Raw genomic sequence first — 25,984 nt, 5'->3', positions numbered from 1 at the left:
TTTGATTTTTGATACATCGCTATCAAAATTAATGAGTCTTTATGTCGTAATGAATCAGTCTGTGATGCGCTTCAATAAAAATGACTCAATCTGCAGCCCGTGGTGGTGCCAACAGAGTGATGTAATGATGAGGAAACTCGGACAAAAACAGAAAAATTGAGACGCTAATGGGTGAGTGTGTTGACAGAAAAAGAAAAAAAGAAAAAAAAAGAAACAGATTTTGGAAACTAAAGAACAGGTGTGACTTTAATAGCATATACTAGGTAACAGTTTCAATCCAACAAGCTGTATGTCAGAAATCTCACATACACAAGCACAATCTCTCACACACAGAAACAAATGCTCGCTCACTCGCACACACGCACGCACGCACGCACACACACACACACACACACACACACACACACACACACACACACACACACACACACACACTCTCTCTCTCTCTCTCAGTCTGACAAACAATCACAAAAGTAAAGAGTTATGAAAATGGACGTGCATTCGGAGATGGACATGTGCTATCACATAGACACATGCATTCTGATTGGAGTTTAATGCTGCCGTGGATTGTGATAACCCCTAGCTGATTCACTTCTAACCTTTGTGTCCTTACTATATACGAGCATGAGCCCTTTGCATGTTGAATGGCGACCTGCTCCGGCTCAACCCTCTATCGCTCCCAAGAAAATTGGAGATTATTCTTATAAGACTCTTGCTTCCCTTTTTCAGCTACCCTGCTGGAACCCAAAACATTTTTTTTTTTTTGTCCGTAAGAGGTTTTCATTCCTGGTTTTACCACCACATTTAGCGGATGCCATTCACTCAGGCAACTCCTTAAATCTGTCTTTCATATATTTGGAATATAATCAAATCCACACTGGTCCAGACAGGACTAGCTATGTAATTTAAACTTTCATCAGAGCATCTCTGACACATGTAGCATGACTCTCATCTAGGATTCATACACCTTGATTTCCTGGTCTTAAATGACCAAACCCATGGCCCAACCCATCCCCAGCCTCCAATCCCCCATAGTACATACAGTTACCGCATTAAGTAGTACCATGCTTAAAACCCATTATAAACCCTATAAGTAACCTTCCCTCCCCTCCCTAGTCCCAGTCCCAGGAGCTCTGTCCTGCTGAACTCTAAGCACAGGCTGCTGGGTAAGACATCTGAGTGACAGCCTTTGACTCTGGTATTGTCCTCTGCTCTTTCCATCCCCTGTTTCGTTCTTATTCAGGATGGTTTACTGGGTGTCGTCAAGCTTTGCACCACCAGGGGTTGGGTCATGAGCAGAGCCAAAACCATGGACCAGTCTCTGCAGGCTATAGAAAAGAGAGAGGGAGGGAGAGAGAGAGAGAGAGAGAGAGAGAGAGAGAGAGAGAGAGAGAGAGAGAGAGAGAGAGAGAGAGAGAGAGAGAGAGAGAGAGAGAGAGAGAGAGAGAGAGAGAGAGAGAGAGAGAGAGAGAGAGAGAGAGAGAGAGAGAGAGAGAGAGAGAGAGAGAGAGAGAGAGAGAGAGAGAGAGAGAGAGAGAGAGAGAGAGAGAGAGAGAGAGAGAGAGAGAGAGAGAGAGAGAGAGAGTTTACAACAGCTCTTTAATGAGAAAACAAACTTTAACAATGAACAATGACATCATCAAACATATTCACTCCTTTACATTAACATGCATAGAGTTCAACTTCCATCATAGAACCCAAGATCGATTCAGAGAGAGAGAGAGAGAGAGAGAGAGAGAGGAGAGAGAGAGAGAGAGAGAGAGAGAGAGAGAGAGAGAGAGAGAGAGAGAGAGAGAGAGATTTTATTTTGTCTAAGGTTGACATAATTTGGATAGCAGTGTCTATATCACAAGCTCTTGACTATAACTGGTCTTAATATGAAAGCATTTCATATTGAGAGAGAATGCACACATGTGATATTAAAATGCAATCACAATCCAAGTTTAGAGTACAAAAAGAGGTGATTTCTAATTAAGATTGTAATTAGTATTTAAACATGGACTTTAAGACACACTTCAGTTGAATGATCAAATAAGACCACCTATTTTGAACCAGATTTAAACCCCATATCAGTGTTCAACACCAGTCTTATGGAAAAAATATCAGCAGGCATCTCTCCCTGAGGTTTCTTCCTATTTTTTCTCCGTTAAAGGTTTTTTTTTTTTTTAAGGGAGTTGTTCCTTATCCGATGCGAGGGTTTAAGGACAGGACGTTGTGTTGCTGTATAGCCCACCATACAAATAAAACTGACTTGACTTGATCTGTCAATGGCACAGTTTTACCAGAAGATGGCAGCATACTCACATGTCCTTGATGTTGTCAATGTGGGCCTGGATTCCCCCAAAGATTCCGTCCACCTGTTCCTGCAATGTTACAGAGTGCCCGTAGTAAGAGAAATGTCTTGACATGACAATCACAGAACAGAGAAATTACAACACAAGCAAATCACAGAATGAGAGGGTTACCTGGCGTTGTCTGTAGAAAAGTGGCAAAGAGAAGACAGCAATAACGCCTGAGGAGGAAGAGGAGGAAGAGGAAGCAGATTCACATATAACCCGAAATGCAAACAGTTACCGTGCACGTTCCATATTTGCTGTTGTCATATCTGTCAAGGTTTTTCTTACTAATGATGATCAGGGTAAGGCCATTGAAGAGCTCTCCGAAGAATGTCACTAGGTACACCAAGGCCAGGAACTACAAACAGAAAGCAAGAGGCAGAAGAAGCACAGCAACAGGTTATAGCATAGCTGTCATCAACAAACCATGCAGATGCCGAGGACAACCTCCAACACTGCTGCATATTGTTCTGAATTTCTTCCTTTTTTGTTGTTTCTTTGTTTGTTTTTTTTCTATCTGTGTACGTTTGTGAGCGGGGGGGGAGAGGGTACTAGCTGAAACCTTGCAAAAGTAAGGAAAGCACTTAGGACTTTTGGAGTCAGGATGTACTGTATTCTTGTATTCCCGATATCAAATATCAAATAAAGGTCCGATATCAAATAAAGGTCTTGGTAAAAAAAGAAAGATGAAACGATACGAGCATTCCCCGTGCCGATCCCTGATGAAGAACAGCAGTTAATCTTAAGAAACTATATATGTGAAGTGATAACTGCTATGGATATTGTCGTTTCCCCTTATATCTTCACAGTATCCCCTATGGTCGCAGAGCGCTCCCCTGAAACGGGACACCCTCTCTTTCGGGTGGAAATGGACTCCAGCATGTCCCCCGCCTCTCAGCCCAGAGCCAACTGTGTGCCATGTCACATACTGACCAGGTCAGGGTTGAGACTGGGAGGTCCCGGGATTTAAGGGGCTCAGACTCAAGATGACGTCGTTGACACACAAATTTAAATGTGCTAAGTCTGTATAGTCATACTGCTCCTGTGAAATGCTTCACTGTGTAGGTACATGCACCATTTTCAGAGGCTGCGCTCACTGAAAATATTCATTTCATTTGTGCAATGTCAGTATGCCCAGTGTATTAACACTACAAATATGTCACATAAGTTCATCGAGTAGTAGTAGTAGTAGTAATGCCATAGGCATTGCCTCGACATTATAATCGTAATTTAATCCAGTTGTTCAAGAAACTTTCAAACATATTTGTGCTAGCAAGACCTTTATTTTAGTTCAGTTCTTTTTTCTTTTTTTTAACTACTTTTATTAATTCCCTGTGGGGAAATTTATTCTCTGCATTTAACCCATCCTAGCTGTGTAGCTAGGAGCAGTGGGCAGCCGCCGTGCAGCGCCCAGGGACCAACTCCAGTTCATCTTTCCATTGCCTTGGCCAGGGGCACAGACAGGAGTATTAACCCTAACATGCATGTCTTTTTGATGGTGAGGGGAAACCAGCGCACCCGGAGGAAACCCACCGCAGACAAGGGGAGGACATGCAAACTCCACACAGAGGATCACCTGGGATGACCCCCAAGGTTGGACAACCCCAGGGTTCGAACCCAAGACCTTCTTGCTGCGAGGTGACAACGCTAACCACTGCACCACTGTGCCGCCCTTTCTATAATTCCAAAGGGTAATTTAGTTGTAGCATAAAACCATGACACAGGACATACACAGAACATAGGACACACAGGTAACACAAGGACATAAATGAAGAAAACATCACCATAGAGAGACACAAGTGTAGACCTGAATGACAACTGCAGCATTTTTGGCAGCTTGGGCACTCTTGAGATAATGATCAGAAAAATTACACAACTGATGTTGACTAGTGTGCAAATAAAGCTACAAAGGGTATAATGTCAGTCAAAGCAGTATTCATTGTATTTTGCTGATAATATCACTGGGGTTGCACACTTGACTGATAACAAATAAACAGACCCACTTTTAATGTTCATATCCCCGTTCCTCCGCCAACAACAGAGGCATTTATAGGGGATTTAGAACTAGCAGAGACAGTTAAAGAAACTGACTTCTTTTGTTGTTCTCTTTGTGTTCTCCAAACTTATTTGAACATGTTTGAAAGGATCACTGAAAGCTGAATCAGCTTCACCCCACATTTATTGGGAGAAACGTTTCATCACTCATCTAAGTGGCTTCTTCAGTCTTAACTGACCACAGGTATCCCCGCCCTTATAAACAGCACAGTGGCATAACGACCAAAACCGATCAATCTGATATGCAAATTACCAGGATCATTAACTAGAGTTGCGATGGCCATGTGTAGTATTCACAGAGGATTTGGGAATGTTTGCAATCACAGCATTGTAAGATGGCGACAGATGTAGTCTTAGGCCTCCCCCCCTCAGTTCAATGATAGTCATTCCCTCATAACATAGATGGCTTCTTTGACTCCCCATTCAAACCAGCGTTCCTCCCTTTCAAGGATGTGCACATCCTCATCCTTGAAGGAGTGGCCACTGGCCTGTAGATGGGTGTAGACTGCAGAGTCCTGGCCTGATGTGTTAGCTCTCCTGTGTTGTGTCATCCTCTTGGCCAGCATCTGTTTGGTTTAATCGATGTACAAGTCACAGCAATCCTCCTGGCACTTAACAGCGTACACTATATTACTATGTTTGTGCTGGAGGACCTGATGCTTGGGGTGGACCAATTTCTGGCACAGCTTGTTTTGGGGTTTGAAAGAAACTGAGACACGGTGTTTGGAAAATACACATCTCGACTGTTCCGACACTCCCGCCAAACACAGAATCCCCGCTGGTTTATGCTTGGGCAGCTGTTGTCCTTCTCCTCCCTTCGATTGGCTGCTGCACTGTCTGGGTGTCTCCCTGGCTTTGACAAACACCCAGTTTTGATAACCACATTTAACCAGGTCTTGTTTAATGTGGGATTTCTCCGCTTCCCCGGCCGCTGTGTCGGTGGGGACATTGTCAGCTCGGTGGTACAGCATCCTGATGACTCCTAGTTTGTGCTCCAGTGGATGACGAGAGTCAAACCTTAAGTACTGATCAGTATGTGTTGGTTTATAGTAAACATCAACAATCAAATGTCCCCCATCACCAATTGCGATCTCAGTCCAAGAAGGCTAACCTGTCCTTTTTCACATCCTCCCTGGTGAACTTGATGTGGTTTTCCACAGAGTTAATGTGGTCGGTGAAATGTGGTATGTCCTGAGATTTAATTTTAACCCAGGCGTCGTCCACAAATCTGAACCAATGGCTAGGTGGTGTCCCTTGATAGGACATCAGAGCCCTCTTTTTCATTTCCTCCATATACAAGTTGGCCACTATAGGTAAGACTGGGGAACCCATAGCACATCCATGTTTCTGCCTATAGTACTGCCCCCTGTATGTGAAGTATGTGGACTGAAGACACAGCTTCAGGAGCAGACACACTTGGTCAGTGTTAAGGGTGGTCCTATTGTTAAGGGTGGGGTCGTCCCCACCCTTAACACTATCACAGTCAGTAGGTTATGACAGTTGCAATGATTGATACGGTCCTTATTTAGGAGCGGAGACAAACTCTGAGGTGAAATAATGACGTTGACTGCTGTCATGGCAGGACTGTCATCTCCGGCAAATGAGATAAGTTAGGATGATATGAGAGGAGGATGACAGATGATGGAGAGACAGGGAGGAGTGGAGTGATGTCTATGCTAATGATAGAGAAAGGATCTAGACAGCCAGAAGATTGGGGTGAAGCAAATCTCTTGAGACAGGAGGACGAAGAGATGGAACTAAAGGAGCGGATGAGGCAAGTCAGATTTATGAGCAATGATAGTAGGCCTGGCTCATTTTGAGAGTCCTTCTGGGACTGATTATGTCTTTTATTGAATCAAATTGGGCCCTTGTAAACACACACACACACACACACACACACACACACACACACACACACACACACACACACACACATTGAATAAGGCAAGCTCAAAAATGCTCTCAACGAGGTAAGCTCACCTTGAGAGAGTCGAAGATTTTTTTAACAAAGATGAGTCTCTTCAGGGTATCAATGGCAGAAATAAACATAATAATGATTTTCTGCATGTAGTAGTCGGCCTGCTCGCCACTCAGACTGATATCCATGTCCAGGTAGGTCCTGACAGAGGAGAAGACAAGGAAGGAAGGGAGGTAAATAAGGCAAGGAAAGGAAAGACACAGAATGAAAGGTAATAAATATAACAGAAACGTGTGTCTCTTGTCCTCCCTCCTCTTCCTCCATCAGAGTGATTTTCTTTCTTGTCAGTTCACCTCTGCATAACCTCTCCTCTGCTTTTGATAACTATATAAATAATGGTCTTGAACCATTATCAAAGGCATTGCTTCATTAAAGGCATTGCTTCATTAACAAATACAAATCATGCATGTTCACTCCATTTGTAGTTCAGGGCATAATTTATAATTTATAAAAATGTATCATTTATAATTTGTATGATTTTTATTTTATTTTTATAGTTTTTATAATTTTTCTATAATTTAAGGTTCAGGGTGTAATTTATAATTTATAAAAAAATTACCATTTATAATTTTTATAATCTTTATTTTATTTTTATAATTTTTTTAATAATTTATAGTTCAGGGTGTAATTTGTAATGTACAAATTTATAGGTAATTTATAGTTTATAATTACAGCTTTTAATTGGCTGTAATACCGCTAAGCTTCTGTGGCATTTCTATGCTCAGACATCATCATCATCTAATTAGTAATGGGAAGACATCATCAATCATGATAAGCTATGAAATAGTACACATTTTTGGCTTTTAGTTGCACTGGAATTCACTAACTCATGGGGTTATTTGGTACATGTTTATTATATTTAAAGTTTTAAGAGAAAGAAGACATAAAATAGAAACTGTGAAAGAATTTCTAGTAATTTATTTACTTTCAGAAAAGCTTTTAAAACAGAGACCAACATAACTGCACAAGCGTGCACGCATGCACACACACACATGCACACACACACACTTATAGGGTAAAGGAAATATAGGCAAACTAGTAGACACACACCTCCATAGACGACCTGTTCAGACGATGATGCAACTCCTCAACACTCTTATTTAGGTAAATCTCAGTCCTTAATAGCGGTACACTTGAAATTATTATTAACGTAAGCAATAATAAGCGATATGTAAATTTCAACAAGCATTATGCCTCCATAAACAAATAAAGAGAGCAAACAGTTTAACCACAGGAAACTGTGAATCCATCTCCCGCCACGCCATCGCATCTCTTTCCTCTCAACCTTCATTGAGGAGGAAGAAAACAACAACCGCTCCTTTATAAAAGGAATTATTGGCAACTTACTTGAAGGGGTGCTCTCCATCGGCCCAGTTGAGTATGTGGAGGACTTTGTAGTAGATGCGTACGGAGATGGTGAAGCACACAGCAGCCAGGGAGAGGTTGCAGACAACAGTGATGATGCTGAGCTGGAACAGGGAGAGCAGGACCACCACCAGCCCGGTCAGCACCATGCCCGTTCGCTCTGTGTCCTTCCAATAGATCAGGTCCATCACTGGGAAGGACAAAGGGGTGAGAGGGGGGCGTAAAGGGAGAGAGGAAGAGAGAAAAAAGAAAGGACTGATGAAGTGTGGTAGGGTGAAAAAAGAAATAAAGAGATGAGCAGGTAAACACTGAGTAGAGCAGAGAGAAAAAAGGAAAAACAAGAAGGAAAAAAATGTGTCTGGATGACTGGGGGGGGGGCAGTAGTTATTGAATGGATTCAATCCAATTCAATCCAATTTTAATGAACTTGAGCAGCAAATAGTCCCCAAAAGATCACACAGACAGGCCTCTCCATTTCAAAAGAGCACCTACCGTGCAGCGCCATCCGTCTGTCTCTGCCACCTCAGCAGTCTGTAGACCAAAAGGTCATTCAGCCTGGGGGATGCAGGGAGAGGAAAAGTAGCAAGAAACGCAAAGGCAGCAATAGGAGGGGGAAGGGGGGCAATGGAAGTGCTGGCTGGGGTGGGGGAGAGCAAAGGGAAGCCAAGGGGGAGAGGGATTTCCAACCTCCAGCCAGAGAACACACACACACACACACACACACACACACACACACACACACACACACACACACACACACACACACACACACACACACACACACACACAAGTTCGGAGGTGACATCAGGTTTGGGCTGGGCCTAAGCTAAATTTAGCCCTCAGTTGAAAGAAGGAAGGAAGGGATAGTGGGGGAAGCAGGAGGGACCCTGAATTTAAATGCGACCTCTAAAAGCACCTGCTGGAAGACATCAGGCCGTCAGCAGCCTGATTTCCGCACCGTTTGCTCCACCCTATATGTTTCACCCTGTAGGTGTCAACCTCTAGCTTTCAGCCTGTAGGTCTCACCTGCTTGCTCCACCCTGTATGTTTCAACCTGTAGATTTCACCCTGTAGATTTCACCCTGTATGTTTCAACCTCAAGGTTTCACCCTGTATGTTTCACCCTGTAGGTCTCACCTACTTGCTCTACCCTGTATGTTTCACCCTGTAGGTGTCAACCTATAGCTTTCAGCCTGTAGGTCACACCTACTTGCTCCACCCTGTATGTTTCACCCTGTAGATTTCACCCTGTATGTTTCAACCTCTAGGTTTCACCCTGTATGTTTCACCCTGTAGGTCTCACCTACTTGCTCTACCCTGTATGTTTCACCCTGTAGGTGTCAACCTATAGCTTTCAGCCTGTAGGTCTCACCTACTTGCTCCATCCTGTATGTTTCACCCTGCAGGTTTCACCCTGTAGGTTTCCTGCTCTGTCATCTAGAAACAGAAAAGCCACCATGGAAACTGTGGCATCTTTGAGCCAAGGGGAGATTATCCTAATTTGCCTGTCCATCCTTGTTATATTGGCCATGCTGAATACAAAAAAAAATGTAATTCCATCAACTTCCTTCAACAAAATTACGTTTGTCATTTCTGTTTCCAAGCAAAACTTCTGATAACATTACTAAGGTCATCCAGCATTACCATTTTTCTGTCTTGAGCTATAATGAAGCCATCATCTGACCAACCAAACTACAGTATCCTGTAACAACTGTCTTAATTCATATAGCAATCCCACTTCCAGCTAATAGCAGGGCTATATATGGAACTGATTTCTCACATTACAGTGAATGACAAAACATTTACTGTGGTATGTGTTGATACCGTGGCGCTGCACTGTAATGAGAGACAGGCAGCTCTTTGTACCCATCATTCTATGACTGCCAGTGAATAACTTAGGTTCAACGTGAAAATAGATGGCGGCCTCTTTGAATAGAGCACACTGACAGAGCTTATTTCTAAAAAAATCACTGCAGAAGATTAATACCTATAGTGCACACACCTAGCCAATGTGTCTACAGGTATACATAAAGTAAATGACAAGCCCAGTTGTGTGTTGTGTGCCCAGTGTGTGTTTGTGTGTTGTTGTGGTTTCAAGACACTGGCTGGCACATGTCAGGGTTATTCAGCATATGGATTCGTGGTAGGGCACAAATTCAACTGAAGAATAGAAACAAAGCAGAATTACAGTTTTGACAGGACATTACGTTGGGACAATATTAATGCTAATATGTGCATGTATGGTCTTATATGAAGCAGAGGGCAATGTACCTCAGTAGCCCTCTTGCATTTACTCTGCAGTGCTTAATAAGGATTTTAAAAACAAGACATCGGGGTGCCGAGAGTGCACCAGCAGTGCAGTAGCCATGCAAAAAGTAGGATATAGCATGGCCAGATTTGCCATGATATTGTCTGTAATACAATCTATACGAGCTGGGGGTAATGTGCAGTGCAATCAAAAGTTAAAGGTCAATAACTGACAACAGAGTGCACGATAAAGATAGAAAGATAAAAATTCATCATTCGTTCATAGATAGCAGTTATGTTAACATAAAAACATGAAATCAAGACTAAAATAAGATAGCCAGAAATGGAAACTCTATACACACAAGATAGCAAGGCTTGTGAACTTCCCATTTGACTGACTAGCCTACCATTGAGCAAGTAAATGACTCAAACAATGAATGATAACATCGCATAAATCCCCAGGAGCAGTCACCACCCTCCTGTCCACTGAGCCTGACACACCATAAACCAGTCCAGTTAGACGTATCCAGGAAATCTTATAGTACTACACGCTGAAATGCCTCACGCTATGCCAACTCCACAGCCTAAAGAGGAAAGACTGGCATTTTAAAGAAACCAGCAGGCTGAGTCATTCCATAGGACTACGACATGATCCTGACAGCATGACACGACTGAAATTGTCCAACTATGACTCGTTACAATACTCATTTGAATGGTGGCAGTAAATTTAACCAATGCAAACCAATGCCAAGGGACCAAATAATCAGCAACATCTAAATAGCTCATCACTGAATGCCAAACATACCACTGGTTGACTGAAGCTGCTGTCTCCAAAGACTCTGCATCGACTTAAACAGAGAGCAGTAAGAGATTCCCGTCTTCTCCCCTGTCAGTCAAACTCTACATGACTGTCACAAATCAGCTATACTGCAGGTTAAATGATAAATAGCACACAACCACAAACTAGGTGCAGCTCTCACTCCTGCAGACTTGAGCTAGGAGCAATCCTCAGTCTGCCTGCTGGTCATCGCCCTTTGTATTCATGAGCCAGACTTGACTGTCGGCTTATGTCACAAATGCAGTTGTCACCAGTCTAAGTAGGCAGATACCAATGTCTGAAATGATCTCTTTTAAGCTTAAAGTCGATGGTTCTCACCTTTGCTGACCATTTTTGTTGCTATTCCAGTGATCCCCCTCTTTCTTTCGCTCTCCCTCTCTCTCCCTGTTTCTGTCCTGCCGTGCTCCCGCTACCCCTCGGTGCTCAGAGCTGTTTTTGGTCACCCTCTGCTCCGTCAGCAGTCCGCAGGCCTGACAGCCCAAAATAATCTGGTCCACGCCCCCCTTTAAGGCTCCCAAAGACTCACACATAGAGATATGACACCTAATATTGAAAATGAACTCATAATAATCACCCCTAAGGCAGTCAACTTCTCAAAGTCTGTTAAAGCAAAAATAGATTTTAAAAACAAAGTTCATGTATGGTATTCCTTTGATCATGAGTAGTTTGTTATGGATCTGTTTATATGTCGAGTCTCTCCAAAGCCAGGGAGAAGGGAGCCAATGCCTTAATTTTATCATGATATTGAGTCGTGCTTTCTCTGGCAGCATCGGTGTCAATAATTAAAAGACAGCCTCTGTAGAAATCGACATTATGACATTCTTGATGGCGATTTTAAAGGGAAATGGAAATAAAAGTCAGCCTCCCATTATCTGTCTGTGCAGAAGCCCCAGAGAGTACCGCTTGATGTCTACAGTCACAGTTGGCCCTGCCCATTTCTTAACTCGTCTATGATCAACAATATTGACCCAGCTCCATCTATCTAAGCAAGTGACACAAACTATACTAGTAAACAATAGCAGCTGGAGCACACTTAGTTACAGATATTCTGGTCTCATCAGAAGTAATGCTAGTGGTCAAACAAATATATGGGCAAAATGAATACATGATATGGTACCCGCCATCCTGATACTTTAGTACGCTGTAAGTTTCACTGGTTATTGAGGACAGCCTGTCATCAGGCTGACCACACATTAATCACACAGTCCAAAGGTGGAATGTGAATCTAGCCCACCATTCGCTAAATTAAGACCGGGCTCTATTCAGAGTTACGCTACATTTTAAAGTTCCGTGAATAGGAGAGCCATTGATAAGAAAGAGTAGATTTCATCCCCGTCTGCACGTCTCTTTCTTTCTCCCACCCTATTTCTTTTATGCTCTCTCAGTGTCAACAAGAATGACAATTGCTCCCACAAACTTGCAAATGCGTACAGAAAAACAGCCGCTGCACACGAGTGCAAACATACAAACATACACACCTGTCTGTCTGTCTTACCTTTCTCTCTCTTTGTCAAATAGAAGAAATGCTACGGACATTAAAGGCAATGATGTGTATCCAAAATTCTCAGCCATTAGCTGGAATGTTCGCCCCACAATTAGCCCGTCATTCCTAAAATCCCAAGAGATGGTTACCATGGAGACACAATGGCACACTCAGGACGTCCGGGGGAATATCTATTCTGGGAAAGACAATTGGCTCTTGCAGGTCAAATGTGAATGTGAAATCTGATATTGACTTGATTTCAAATGCTGAAGAGGGAATTGATTAAGAGCATTGTTCTCAGCAACGTGGCTGGAAAGGATGAGAGACTGGTAGATAGGGGGGGTTGAGGAGGAAAAGAGATAGGGAATACACTTAATGGATGCATAGATGTAAATCCTCAAATTATTGGCCGAAACAACACCCCTGCTGCCCGAAAGACTTGTTCAGACTCCCTAATATGATCATATTGGTGGATTTACAGTGGTACCGTACCTATGTGGGTGCATACTGTTGGGTCCTCTGATAAGTTGAGTGCTGAAAACCAGTGCTCGCTGACTATCTGTTCCTGAGTATTCAGACCAATGGCAGCGGTGGAAGCAGGTGACGTTTCTCCTTTGAGCCCGCCTCTTGGCTTCACAGATGTAAGCAACTTGACTGAGATGGTTTCCATGGTAACCGGAGACTCTGGCTCAGGGGCGGATGCTGCTACTGCTGCTGTCAGGAAATGGAAGATGATGTCATTATCACCCTGACATCACCGATGACTTCATCATGTTACTAGTTCTGCATTTATTCTACCGAAAAGAGAGATTACAGTAGATTTTATGAGATTAAATCCAGGCTGTCACCTTTAATTTCGCTTGAACCTTTTTTTTCCTTCTATTAAACAGCATTATAGATAAAACCAAGCTTAAATTAGGGCTGGTTTGATATTTTAGATTTATTTACTCACTGATTTATTGACACAATAGACTCTAGAAGACCATAGAGTATTTCAGAGTTCATTTATTGTCAAATGATATTTCTGAAGAGTCATTGCATATAAAGAGATTGATAAATACTTCAGCCTTTTGATTATAGCGTTTGCCCGGGTGATTTTGAAAATCCTGAAATAGGGACCACATAAATAAAAAACAAACAAATAAAAAACAAACAAAAAAAACAGCTCAGTTATACATAACATTGATATAGGGCCTAAAAAATGAAAAAGAAAATTGACTTAATTAACTTCAAACATCACAGTTGTGTTATTTTATATCTAAGGGAACAAGTGCTATGCACTCAGACATGGAATTTTGATGTACAAATAATTAGATTATTTCTCCATCAGAAATTATTGGTTCGCTTTTTTCTAATATCCTCATAAATGCCGCTGGAAAGTTGCTTAGTTCAGTGAATTGGAAGATGGTTATCATCTCAGCAGTCTTACAATGTGCATGCATTATAGACGTACTTATTTTCTATCAAAGCCATCTGCGATGTTGCTATGAAACTCATCAACAAGTTCAAAAACTGGGTTAGAAGTATGGAAAAGTAGACGACAGGGTGCATAAATATTTTCTGAAATTAATAAATGAATAAAGAAAGAAATCTTGAAAACATCATTGGATCAGACTGTTAGGTTCCTGTAATCGCACACACACACACACACACACACACACACACACACACACACACACACACACACACACACACACACACACACACACACACACACACACACACACACACACACATACACACACACACACATACCTGTCTGAGTGAGGCACCAAGTATTGGCTGGCTGATGCTCAGGTTTTCCTTCAGCTGCTAGCTTGTTACTTAACATTATACATGGCATATTCTTTTCATTGTTTTTCTGCCTTATTAATTTAGCAACTATGGCTTGCGATAAATACCAATGATAAAATGTGATTAGTTTGTCATTAGTCTATCATCAATTGTTTGATCATCTTAATAACATGTGAGTGGTGCCTTGGGTCTGAGGTGGGGTTAGTTGGATCTTAGACTGCAGCCTTTACAATTAATTTTGGGTAATGTAGGAACAGCTGAATCTAGTCAGAACTTGACTATAAGCAGCAAAATGGCATTTTCTTGGTCAATATTGGGCTGATTTGAAAATTTTTTTTGTTTCTATAAATTCAGGTAACATTCAAGATAAAACATAACATCTACGACAATGACTGCAAAATTTCCCTTTAAAACCCTCGCCATCTATTTCCTATGTTCTCACCTGGTATTTGTCTCACCTTGTGGTTCTGAGGCTTGGGGGCTCTGTGATGCTAAGGCTCTTTCTGTCACCGTGGAGTCCTGGTGGTGGGGAGACAGGGATGGAGAAGGAGGCTGGGGAGTCTGGGGCCCGGAGGTGTCCAGCTCCCCTCTTTGGATCTCCACGTCTCCTGCCTGAAGCTCTAGTGCAGGGTCCTGGAGACAGGGCTGGACTGTACTGGTCTCAGTTTGTCTGTGTTGCTCCACCTCCCTCCTTCCCTCCTCTCTGGATGTCCTCTCCTCCACCCTCTCTCGCTCTCTCCTCTCTGAGACTTCTGTGTCTTCCTCTGGACTGAGGAAGGCAGGGGGGTCCCATTCCACATCGGGGGAGTCCAAGAGCGTTTCCAGGGTGTCCGTACGACTCAAAGGGGTGCGACTGCTGCGAGAGCAGCCCCTGCGTCGGTCCCGGTGGTGACGTGAAGCTCCCACTGCCTCGGCCTCAGCAATGGCAATGTAGGAGAACGTCAGCTCAAGGGAGTGCTGACGGGGCGTGCCCCATATGGATGAAGAAGCCAGTCCTTCGTCATCCTCTTGATCTCCCTCCTCATCCTCGGACCACTCCCTGGCTGTCTGCAGCTCATACAGCTCTGATTCCTCATTTCCACCTAGAAAGAGATATCAATAAACAAAAATTCACACAATAACCTCAACAATTTGCCCTTATAACAAAACACACACACACACACACACACACACACACACACACACACACACACACACACACACACACACACACACACACACACACACACACACACACACACCAATGATTGAAAAACAGAGAAACAAGAACCACACATACACAAAGAACAGAGTCAGAAATTTGGAGCAATTTATAGATATATAGAGCAGCCTTTTCTGGATTAGCTTGGGGAGAAGAATGAAAAATACTTTTATACGTTTTAGCAGCTGCTGCCAAATGGGTTAGCGTTACATCAGTGACGGTGAAAATGTTTGATTGTGTCTGTGATTCCCGGAAAATAGCTGTATGAGTTAAAAGCACAAAGTTATGTTGCTTGATGTCTGAAGAAACAGATGTGACATCTGAAAGAAGAAACCCTATTTGATCAGCACGCGAGCATCCACAAACTGGAACCCTGCTCAAAACCCTGCTTGACTTGAACCTGTGGATTTAAAGTACAGTACATTTCAGAGGAGTCGCACAAGGTCTGGATTATCAGTTTCCACACTATCTTCAGAAAATAAAATTAAAAAAACAAATCAAAAGACGACAGTTTGGAAAGCAAGCAACTCATGTTTGTGTGACGGTGGTGCATCAGAAGTCCTATACACAAGCATTGTGTCTCCATACCATCTGTACAGGGAGGTGTTGAGTCTGGAGTGGAGGCAACAGAGCCATATTCCTCTGGAAAACAAACAAACAAACAAATTAAAAACAGTCAAAATCAAGATCATAGAGATAACAGACAAAACATACATTTCTTAGTCTATTGTTCAAAATTGCTTGAGTAAAGTATGTGATCCTTTGATTTTAGTAACAGGTGGTCCTCCCCTTTAGCAGCGATGGCTTCAACCAAATGTTTTAAGTAAATGATGTCATTCTGCATTCTCCATATTGGACTTTCCCCCATCCTTGTTATTGTATTGTTATTATTATGTTGTTTAACAACTGTGTTGAATTTTCTCCACATAGGCGTTCTGCCTGGCAGTGGATTGGTCAGGCTCCAGCTCCTTATAAATAGTTCTGTAACCTTTTCAGGCCCAATAATCATCAATGGCTCTATTTCAGAGGTCCTCTGAAAACAACTATGATCGAGGCACATGGTCAAGACACTTTGGCTGAATGTGCTGTTTTCCTAAACAAAAAAGTAAAACATAAATAAATAAAAATGTTTGTACATCATCACATTAGCCAGGATCTCTTGATCTGTTTATCATAAAGGAACCTTGGGGTAATTCAAAGTAGACAATTCTAGATGGCCTACAAACTTCTTCTCACCACCGTATACACAACCATTGTTGGTTTTATGGACTGTACCTTGTGCTGTGCCACATAAGAGAGGGTTTTAACCATCCCATTTCTTTAATTTCTCAATTTCATCCTATTGGAGTGCATGAAATTCACAGAAAGTAATCAAATAGAAGATGATTGATGGTATTAAAATGCAAACACTGCAGCACATTGTTATAAGATGCTTTTTTAAAAAGTTAAATCTCACTGTGGTTTATTTGATTAAAGCAGATTCTATGTTGCCCCACTTCTCATTGCATTAGCTTGCTCATTCATGTTTGTGACATTGCTCCAATGCATTTGCATGCTTCCTGTCCAGCAGGAGTGAAGGCTTTTAATACATTTGATAGCCAGCCTGAGATTAGTCAATAAATCAACTGTAAAGCACAGCAACCAGTATAACACACAATTTTCTGCACACGTACAAACACACATAGACACAATTCAACTCTGATCGTCATTGCAGTTGGAAAACAGCAAGAGGAATTTGGGATGGAAAGAGACACGGATGGAGCGATATAGCTTTTAGGAGTACAACCTCCCATTAAGCATAGACAACACACTGGCCTTCCTGATATGCCTGCATGGGAGCACATTCACGTATACACAGACATGCAAGCGTCTGCTGCTCAGTGGGAGACAATAACAAGGTGGTTCCACTACAACACTGCATCCACCCATCCATTCAACCATGTGTTTATGAAAGGTAAAAGCTTCGGATATAGGGATAGGGTGAAAGAGGGGACAGGGGGGTGGGCTAGCATATACTATGCTCGCAGCAGTTAGCATTATTAGGTGCTGAGAAAAATCTCTTCCTATACATGCACAGGAAAGGTTATAGACAGCCAAAACAAACATCCACAGCCAAACAGACAGTTTGGAAAAATAACAGACTCACGGCAGTGGGAGAATCCTAAAACCTGGCCCATGCTCCATCAAGGCATTGCTGGGCCCATCCAGTGTGGAAGCCCACCCCCCCTTTCTGTTGCTGGCACTCTCCTCCTGTGGATGTATCTCTCTCTCGCCCTATTCCTGCCTCGCTCTCTCTCTCGATCTCCTTCCTCCACCCTCCATCCCTCCCCATGCGGGTTGGTCCTCCTCTGCGCAGCTGTCTCCGTGCCTCTCACTCCGTCACTGTGCGCCCTCCCCTTCTCTCTTTTGCTCACCAGCCCCTCCCTGCCTTCTCCCTCCCTCTTCTCATCTCACCCTATCTGCTGCCAGCCCCCTTTCTCCTCCCTCCCTCCTACCCAACACCCTCTAGTCTAGCATCATTATAACTGCAGGGGAGTAGTGTAGGGTATAGCAAAGGAAAGTAATTGGGTAAGACTGAGTGAGCGTGTGTCCTTGTGTCTGTATGTCTGTTATCATCTTCCATTCATGTGTAATTCTTAATCTTGTTCATTCAGCTATATTTATGTGTGTGTGTGAGTGTCTCTCTCTTTCTGCATCATGTCATTTCATGTCAGGATGCTACAGGGGTTTGCATTGTGGCTGTGACACTAATTATAAATGAATGTCAATTAGCACGTCTTTTAACCCACCCCCTCCTGCTCCCCCAATAGAGGTGCATTTGCAGATCTGGCTTGTAGCCGCGGGAAGCACAAACAGTGGCCCAGCCCAAATCCATGCCCTGGTCTATACAGCAACCCCATATCCGATACAGGGATGTTGGCCACATGTTTCTATAGCTAACCGATCAAGCCGACTTTCACAGAAGGCAGAAAGGTAAAATACAGTAATGTCTATAGTAATTTATGCTCTATATTTAAAAAACTTAGAATGGAAATCAAATCACCATTTTGAAATTATAAAATTTGAGTAAAAAAAAAACCCTTGTTTTTTACATTTTCATAATACAAACACTGACTAACAAGAAATATTAAGGATGAGGACAGACATATCATAATGAATAGCCAGCCTGACTAGCTGCTTTGTCATATAATAACCGAGTCACTCTTTAGTATTGGTGGTAGGGGGCAGTGTGTAGCTGGCTAACTGGTGACTGATTCCATTTTTGAATCCTGTAGGAGGCCTTTGAGGTCATAACCTGAAAGAAAACACACAAGGTCACCCAGCCACATAGTATACAGGAATGACTTGGGCACAGTCACATAAAAGGTTGTAATATAAGCCCAAAATATGCACAGAAATACCAAATTGACATTGCTGCTGTCAGAAAATCTTGCTGCAAGCAAACTTTGGCATTATCATCATTACTATTATTTATTTATTTATCTATCTCTCTATTTTGTGGCAGCGTGTCCTTTTGGTTATCCTTCAGCCACACCACCAAGATTTAAGACCCTGTGACGGTGAGCACTGACCCTGAAGGGTCCCAGAGCAGGAAACCCATTCCCAAACAGCTCCATTTGCACAGTTCGGATGCTGACCCAGCACCCTGATCAAGCACACAGAGCACAAGGACTTTCCCAAGGGTCATGAAATTAAGTACCACACACATTATTTGTGCAAATTAGTAGTGACTATTCAAGAGGGTTTTGAGGGCAGCCCCTCTTGCTTTTAAAAATACCTAACCCACAAATGCTCATGTGTACCATATATTCAAGTAAAAAGCATGGAAAACTACCAAAACTGGATTACACAATACATGTTTGCAGTTAAAAGATACCCTTGTAGTGTGATCGGTTTTCCTTCGGTTCTCTAAGTTTGCACATGTCCTTATCTCTTATTTTCAGGCTCTATCTGAATGTGTTCCCCTATCTCTGACTGCAGGTGATATTGCTAACACATGCACATACATGTACACGTGCATGCACGTGTGTGTGCGCACACACACACACACACACACACAAACACACTTATTTCAACTGTCACCAAGTGCTGAAAAATAGTGTATGCTTTTGTGTATGCATTTCCCCCTGGATAAATACAGGAACAAAAAGCCTATATGTGAAACCTTTAGGGAGACCCAAGGTGGACCAACGTCAATCTGTTAGTGTTAAATCCGGTTTAAAATTGCATAAGAGCATCAGGCCCCATATACGGTACTTTTAGATAAATACGCCACCACAGGGACTGAATAGCAGCTAATAAGCTTAAGACACAGTGTTGTGATGATGACAGCAGGGCCTCTACACAGCATATGGTTTGGTGCTGCATCAGTTGCACAGGAATAATATCAGGTTAATCATTAACCTCTTCAGGTGGTTTGGGAATGACATTAACCATAGGATGTGACAATATAAGAATATGGAGCTTCCACATGGTAAATTACAGGTGTGTGAATGTCGGACAGACAAAGTACTGTATTAAACATATAGTGATAATAGTTGAATATATGGTCCACACTGAGTCATTACTTGGATGCAAAACTGTCGTAATATCAATCAGATAGTTCCCCAAGTGAAACTGAACTAGTGAGCGGAGCTCCCTGTGTTGTTACTAAATGCTTACACGCTTATAATCCATACATGTGGTTATGCACACCTAATCCCTCCTGCCTGGAAAGACAGGCGATTACCTGGAGGCCTAACAAAGGTGGAAGGAGTGAGAGAGGAACAACGAACAGAAGGAGTAGGAGGGGTCAGTGTGAAAGGATAAGTCAACAGAAATAGACGGGCCAATAGAAACATGGGGCAAATAGTGGGCAGGCGCAAGAGCGAGGGGGAGTGAGCAAGGTGACAGGGATGGGAACATAAACAGTGAGACCGAGGGAGAAAGGAGAGAAAATATCGCAAAGTTTGACAACGCCTCTTATCGGATAAGAGCTCAGCGGTGACAACAGCTAGAAATCTATCTCCCTACAGGCATTCAAGGATGGGCTTTCTAATTTCCTCCAGACAACAATCCCAAACTTTAATATAGCCACAACTCCTTTCAGTCCAAGGTACCAACTTATAATTTTCAAACTGCTGAGAGGGCCGACGCACAACTGTTGCACTGGACCTGTTACGGAAAACACAGGGCCGGAAGAAGGGCACCAGGAGGAGAAGGGCTGCTGCCAGGTCAAGCAAGAAGCTTGAGCACAGACTCCGCGGAGCAATGAGGACTGCCAGACGGGCAAGTAATGTGGAGGTGCCCTCCTTCCTCCGGCAGCTGGTTAAAGAGACGGAGAAGATGGTGACCTTCTTCTTCAAAGGGGGGCCCAGGGAAAAAGAAACTGCGGAGGACGATTTGGACGAGGACGACTCCATGCCTAGCCCTTACCTTGACCGTCCTATCTTGGAAAAGCAAGTGGCAGAGGGGGGGTCCCAGTTTGGGGTTAACTATGCTACGGCTAGCATGCAGGGCTGGAGGGCGCAGATGGAGGATGCCCACTCCTGCATGCCCCAGCTGAGGGCACAGCTGGCAGAGTGGAGCTACTTTGCTGTATTTGATGGACATGCGGGCTCCACAGTGGCTCAATACTGCTCCAGAAATCTGCTCAATCACATCCTGGCTACAGGTAACAGGCGGCATAATTACAAAATTAATTAATTAATTAATTAATTATTGATTTTTGCAGGATTAGCGAGTCAGGGTGAAATCTTTTTTTTTGGGACATTGCAGATTCTTTCACACAACACAAACAAAGAGAATATATGTAAAAAAAATTTCACATTATATTTTTTAAACCAATATACATTATTGGCATAGAGATTATCCATTGGATGTGGCTGTAATTTAACAGACGATTGGACACCATCAAGCTAATGAACATAAAGTGCTTGCTAAATGTCTTCATGCATGCTCAATAATCCAGGTAAGGAAATCACAGAAAGTTGAATTAGTTCATCTGGATATTTATCGCTCAATAAACGTTGTGTCCAGATGAACTAATTCAACTATCTGTGATAGCTTGCTAAACTTTTCTGTGATTAGCTCTGTCAAAACCATGCTATTTTAAATAGCAGAGCCTTATCTTATTTAGGCTGGACCTAAAATGACAAGTCTAAGGCTCAAATGAAATGCCCGAGCAGGAAATTAACACAGCAAGGAACAAAAATATCTTCGGCCCAAATCTTTTTAATAGCCATTTTGTTAAGTTTACAACGGGGCTTAGCTGCATATTATTTCCTTTGATGTGTGCAGGTTGTGTCAAAGCAGAGGAAGACCCGGAGCAGGTGAAGGAGGGGATTCGCGAGGGGTTCCTCGCCATTGACAGCCACATGCACAAGCTAGCTCGACAGGACAACTGGGACCGCAGTGGTTCCACTGCAGCAGCTGTCTTGATTTCACCACACCACGTTTACTTCATCAACTGTGGAGACTCGCGCACACTACTCTGCCGTAATGGCCAGGTGGTCTTCTACACTGAGGACCACAAGCCTTTCAACCCCCGAGAGAAAGAACGCATTCAGAATGCCGGGGGCTCGGTAACCCTGCAGAGAGTCAACGGCTCTCTGGCCGTCTCCAGAGCCTTGGGAGACTTTGACTTCAAGGAGGTGGAGTGGAGGCCGCAGACAGAGCAGCTGGTGTCACCAGAGCCGGAGGTGTACGAGCTAGAGAGGACAGTTGGGGATGAGTTCCTTATCTTGGCGTGTGACGGCGTGTGGGATGCTATTGGTAACGAAGAACTATGTTCCTTCGTTTCCAACCGTCTAAAGGTGTGCAATGACCTGAGAGATATTTGTGCCCAGGTCATTGACCTGTGCCTCTACAAGGTGAGCAATCCCTTCCATTATGAACCATCCAGGCGTGTAGTCTGATGGATGATCAGGAAAAAAAGCTTCAATTACTCATTTCACTTTAAAGGATTGCCTGAATAGTTCAGTAACGAATTTTACAGATCAGTTAAGCTCATGAACTGGATGTGCTGGGGCCAAATTAGAAAATTAAATTTTTATCAAAACAAGTATGAAAAATCAGTCCTTAAAGGCTTTCCCTATATTCAACTACCTACATAATTTAAGTTGATTGACCCTGCCTATAAAATGGAAAGGGAAGAAATGTCTACAATTGTGGTCGATAGAGAAAGAATGAGGTTGTATTCCTCGTTTTTGAGGAAAAGCTACAGTTTACAACCACTTCCCAGTTCAAACAGCAGGCGCTGACATTTTGATGTGTGCAGTCACAATGCTATTTATTTTCCTCACTTTTGTTTTCTTAGCGTTTTGAGTATCTCAGGTAGCTAAATAGATAAACGCAAGCAGTTGACAACCCACATGGACCTAAAACAACAACATAGAACAGATTTATTGAAACAATTCCCATCTGCTTAGACTGGCTATATTTTGGGGCAACAGTTTATAAAATGTGCAAATAAAACCCAGATCAGTTTCAGCCTCACATTAACAATTTGACAGTTAGAATTCAACTGAATTTCCAGCATTTGAATAGCATGGAAATATTTCAGTCAAAAAGATGGATTTTAATGTCCATATACACTTCCTGAGAGACAGACTAAAGAAGATGGGAATGCTTAAAATTTTAAATTTAGCAAAGTTACGCAAAAACAAAGCCAAAATGAGTGACGATGGACCATCCAATCCACTGACAATGATCTTAAACCAAGTCTAACATCAGCATGATCTCATTCATTGGAACGCTTGTTCTATTTCTCAGTATGTGCCATTGAGAAATAGATGATCAAATACTGACTGAACTCAACAAGCCCACAAAGTATTTTTTTTAATTCAAGTGCATTCTCATTTGAGTACTTTCCTCACAAGAGACATAACAGTACACCAAGTGTAATTATGAATGAGTGGCTTTACGTCAAGGTGTTGGATTGGTAGGTATATACAGTGTGTGTGTGTGTGGGGGGGGTATTATGTAAGTAGATTTTAACTTCAGGTCTTCTTATGTTGGTCAAATACCTACCAGCACTTCTTAACACTGATATACACTGAAAAGGACCAGAAGGGACTAGCCTACCCTATAAATAGATGTACTGTATTAGGGCACATCAAGGCGTAGGAGGGGGAGAAGATATGGGCTCGGATTAAGGCTTGATGTGAATGTGTTGACTAACGCCCAAGGCTGCAGCTCAAAGCACATCAACTGAGTGGAATTATCCTGGCCAGGATGGCCTTCTACTTATTGACAACAGCCGAAAAGGCTTACCTTCAGGGAGACTGTATGTTCTGGCATACACCGGGTCTTGGTTCTCAACTTGGTGACTACACACCGGTTTGTCGGCCCTTTCAGAACCCACATCTCAAAGAAAAAAATAATTTGTTTTCCAACATTAACACATCACCTCATTAGTCATACTATTGTGAATTCACTTTAACATAATCCTAAATCATCCAAAATATTTTCTTGTATTACAATTTTCCCGACACATAATGATAACATTAAGCAATAAAGTAAGCTTGTCACAGCACACTTGTACTCATGAATTAGCCCAATATGGAATGATGATGCAGCTAAATAAGCCTCCTCATCTAGCCTGACAAATTAATTCCCCTCCTTCATTTATACCTACCTCAAAGGTGCTTAAGCATGCAATCCTTGTGCTTTTGATTTCATCAAACTCTTCCACTAACAGCCGAATTTTGTCCCCATACACAGGGAAGCCTGGACAACATTAGCATCATCATCATCACCTTTCCTGCTGCCCCGCAGGTGTCACAAGAGGCACTGCAAAAGGAGGCAGAGTTAGAGCAACTGATTGATCTCAAAGTGGAAGGTAATTTCCCCCTGAAAAAAATGAAGATACACGCATTATGAAACACAATAAACCAAGTCAAAATCGTCTCCCGAATGCACAGGTATATCACTTCTTTGACCATCTTCCTTCACAGAGATCATCCAGATAATTAGGTCTAGAGATGAGGACCCTGACCTCCTGTATGTGATAAAATTCCTCACCTCAGAGAACATACCAGGGCTACCACCAGGAGGTGGTGTTACTAGCAAGTAAGCCTTGCATACAAAAAAAAAATCACAAACAACTCTACTTGTGAATTTAACTTGAGAGAATGACAAATGTCTAACCATTTGCCACTTTTTGTGTCTTTGCAGACGCGACTGTATAATCTCTGCATATCAGAAGCATATAATGCATCTCAAAGTTCAAGAGCCAATGGTAAGTCACATGATTTTGATTACAGTAGTTGCACAGGCCATTACGATAGATATCTATAGTTGATATACATATTGATAAATCATGTTCATACAGATAACCTTTTTTTGCATTTGGTCTAATGTCTATACTGCTGAATACAATACCTTAATTTAGAGCCTAAATCTAAACTCTAGAAAGTATTTCTTCATTACTAGTGTGGAGAATTAAGTCAGGGATTCAAGTAACAGAAGTTCAATCATAGTAATTATTGGATTATGGCATTTCAGGATATCGAAGGATCAGAGGAAGATTCAAATTCAAATTCAAACTGATCCAATGGAAACTGAATCATGGTTCTCGCCATCTACATAGCAAAATGCTCAAGCATCTGGCATTACTTTTAAAATAAGCAAGAAAATAATTATGAATAGGGCGGCACGGTGGCACAGTGGTTAGTGCGGTCGCCTCACAGCAAGAAGGTCCTGGGTTCGAACCCCGGGGTTGCCCAACCTTGGGGGTCGTCCCAGGTCGTCCTCTGTGTGGAGTTTGCATGTTCTCCCCGTATCTGCGTGTGTTTCCTTCTGATGCTCCAATTTCCTCCCACAGTCCAAAGACATGTAGGTCAGGTGAATTGGCTGTACTAAATTGTCCCTTGGTGTGAATGTGTGTGTGAATGTGTCGGCCCAATGATGGACTGGTGACCTGTCCAGGGTGTCTCCCCGCCTGCCGCCCAATGACTGCTGGGATAGGCTCCGGCATCCCGTGACCCCAACTGGGATAAGCGGCTTGGATAATGGATGATGGATAACTATGAATTTCTAATGAATTCTTCACCGCATGGTCACCAAATTAGACCTATAATCAGCACATTTGTTAATCAAACTGTAAATATCAAATACTGAGTCTGCTGATGCAGTAATGGAGGAGCTACACCTTTGATAGCTTACTATTTCTTATTGACAGAGATTATAAAGGGGTACAATAAAAATATTCTAACCTTACAGTGCCTGGGTGCAGACTGGCATAGCTTTCCCATACTAGGGGCTTCTGTATAAGGCAGCTCGTTTTGACACATTTTTGACTGGTAACATATACATTTGTACATAGACAAAAAGAAACGGCACTCAGTTTTTTTTTCAAAAGCTGTACATCACACAATTCAAAGCAAACATGATCTTTTCAAGTCCACTGACAAAGGAAGAAGTTTCACGCGTGTATCGCACGTGTGTTATGCCAGTTTGTCTCACGATAGTTGCTTTTCTGAAGTATTTAATTAGTTTGCACAATCCTGTAAGGGGGCAAAGGTGGACTGGATAGCAATGACCTGTTTTTGGAGTGACAGAGACACATGTAGCATTATAGAAAGGAAACGGGGACGAAACAAGATAACAAATGAGCAAGAAAGTAAGTGAAAAGGGAGGCAGGGTGAGAAAGTAGAGGAAGAAGGGGGGAGGTGGGAGAATGCTAAGGGGATGAGATCTTTCTAAG

General features: G+C 42.6%; 2 protein-coding genes across 2 annotated transcripts; one reads left to right on the top strand and one right to left on the bottom strand.

Annotated features, from left to right (window-relative positions):
- Positions 1-218: 218 nt before the first annotated feature.
- rtn2a (reticulon 2a) lies at positions 219-17,501 on the bottom strand. The gene is given in 11 exon segments (XM_056284127.1): positions 219-1,328; positions 2,305-2,363; positions 2,466-2,512; positions 2,625-2,694; positions 6,372-6,510; positions 7,717-7,924; positions 8,761-8,763; positions 12,795-13,004; positions 14,579-15,178; positions 15,886-15,939; positions 17,444-17,501. Coding segments are annotated over 11 exon segments (1,527 nt in total). The 3' UTR covers positions 219-1,249.
- Positions 17,502-20,547: 3,046 nt separating this feature from the next.
- ppm1na (protein phosphatase, Mg2+/Mn2+ dependent, 1Na (putative)) lies at positions 20,548-24,828 on the top strand. The gene is made up of 6 exons (XM_056282817.1): positions 20,548-20,950; positions 21,577-22,148; positions 24,001-24,118; positions 24,234-24,348; positions 24,454-24,517; positions 24,784-24,828. Exons 1-6 carry the CDS (start codon positions 20,548-20,550, stop codon positions 24,826-24,828), a joined length of 1,317 nt encoding a protein of 438 aa, XP_056138792.1.
- Positions 24,829-25,984: the final 1,156 nt, after the last annotated feature.

This window comes from Lampris incognitus, chromosome 7, assembly GCF_029633865.1.
Source record: "Lampris incognitus isolate fLamInc1 chromosome 7, fLamInc1.hap2, whole genome shotgun sequence".
In the NCBI taxonomy this organism is placed as follows: Eukaryota; Metazoa; Chordata; class Actinopteri; order Lampriformes; family Lampridae; genus Lampris; species Lampris incognitus.
This window is presented reverse-complemented; position numbering and strand designations above follow the sequence as displayed.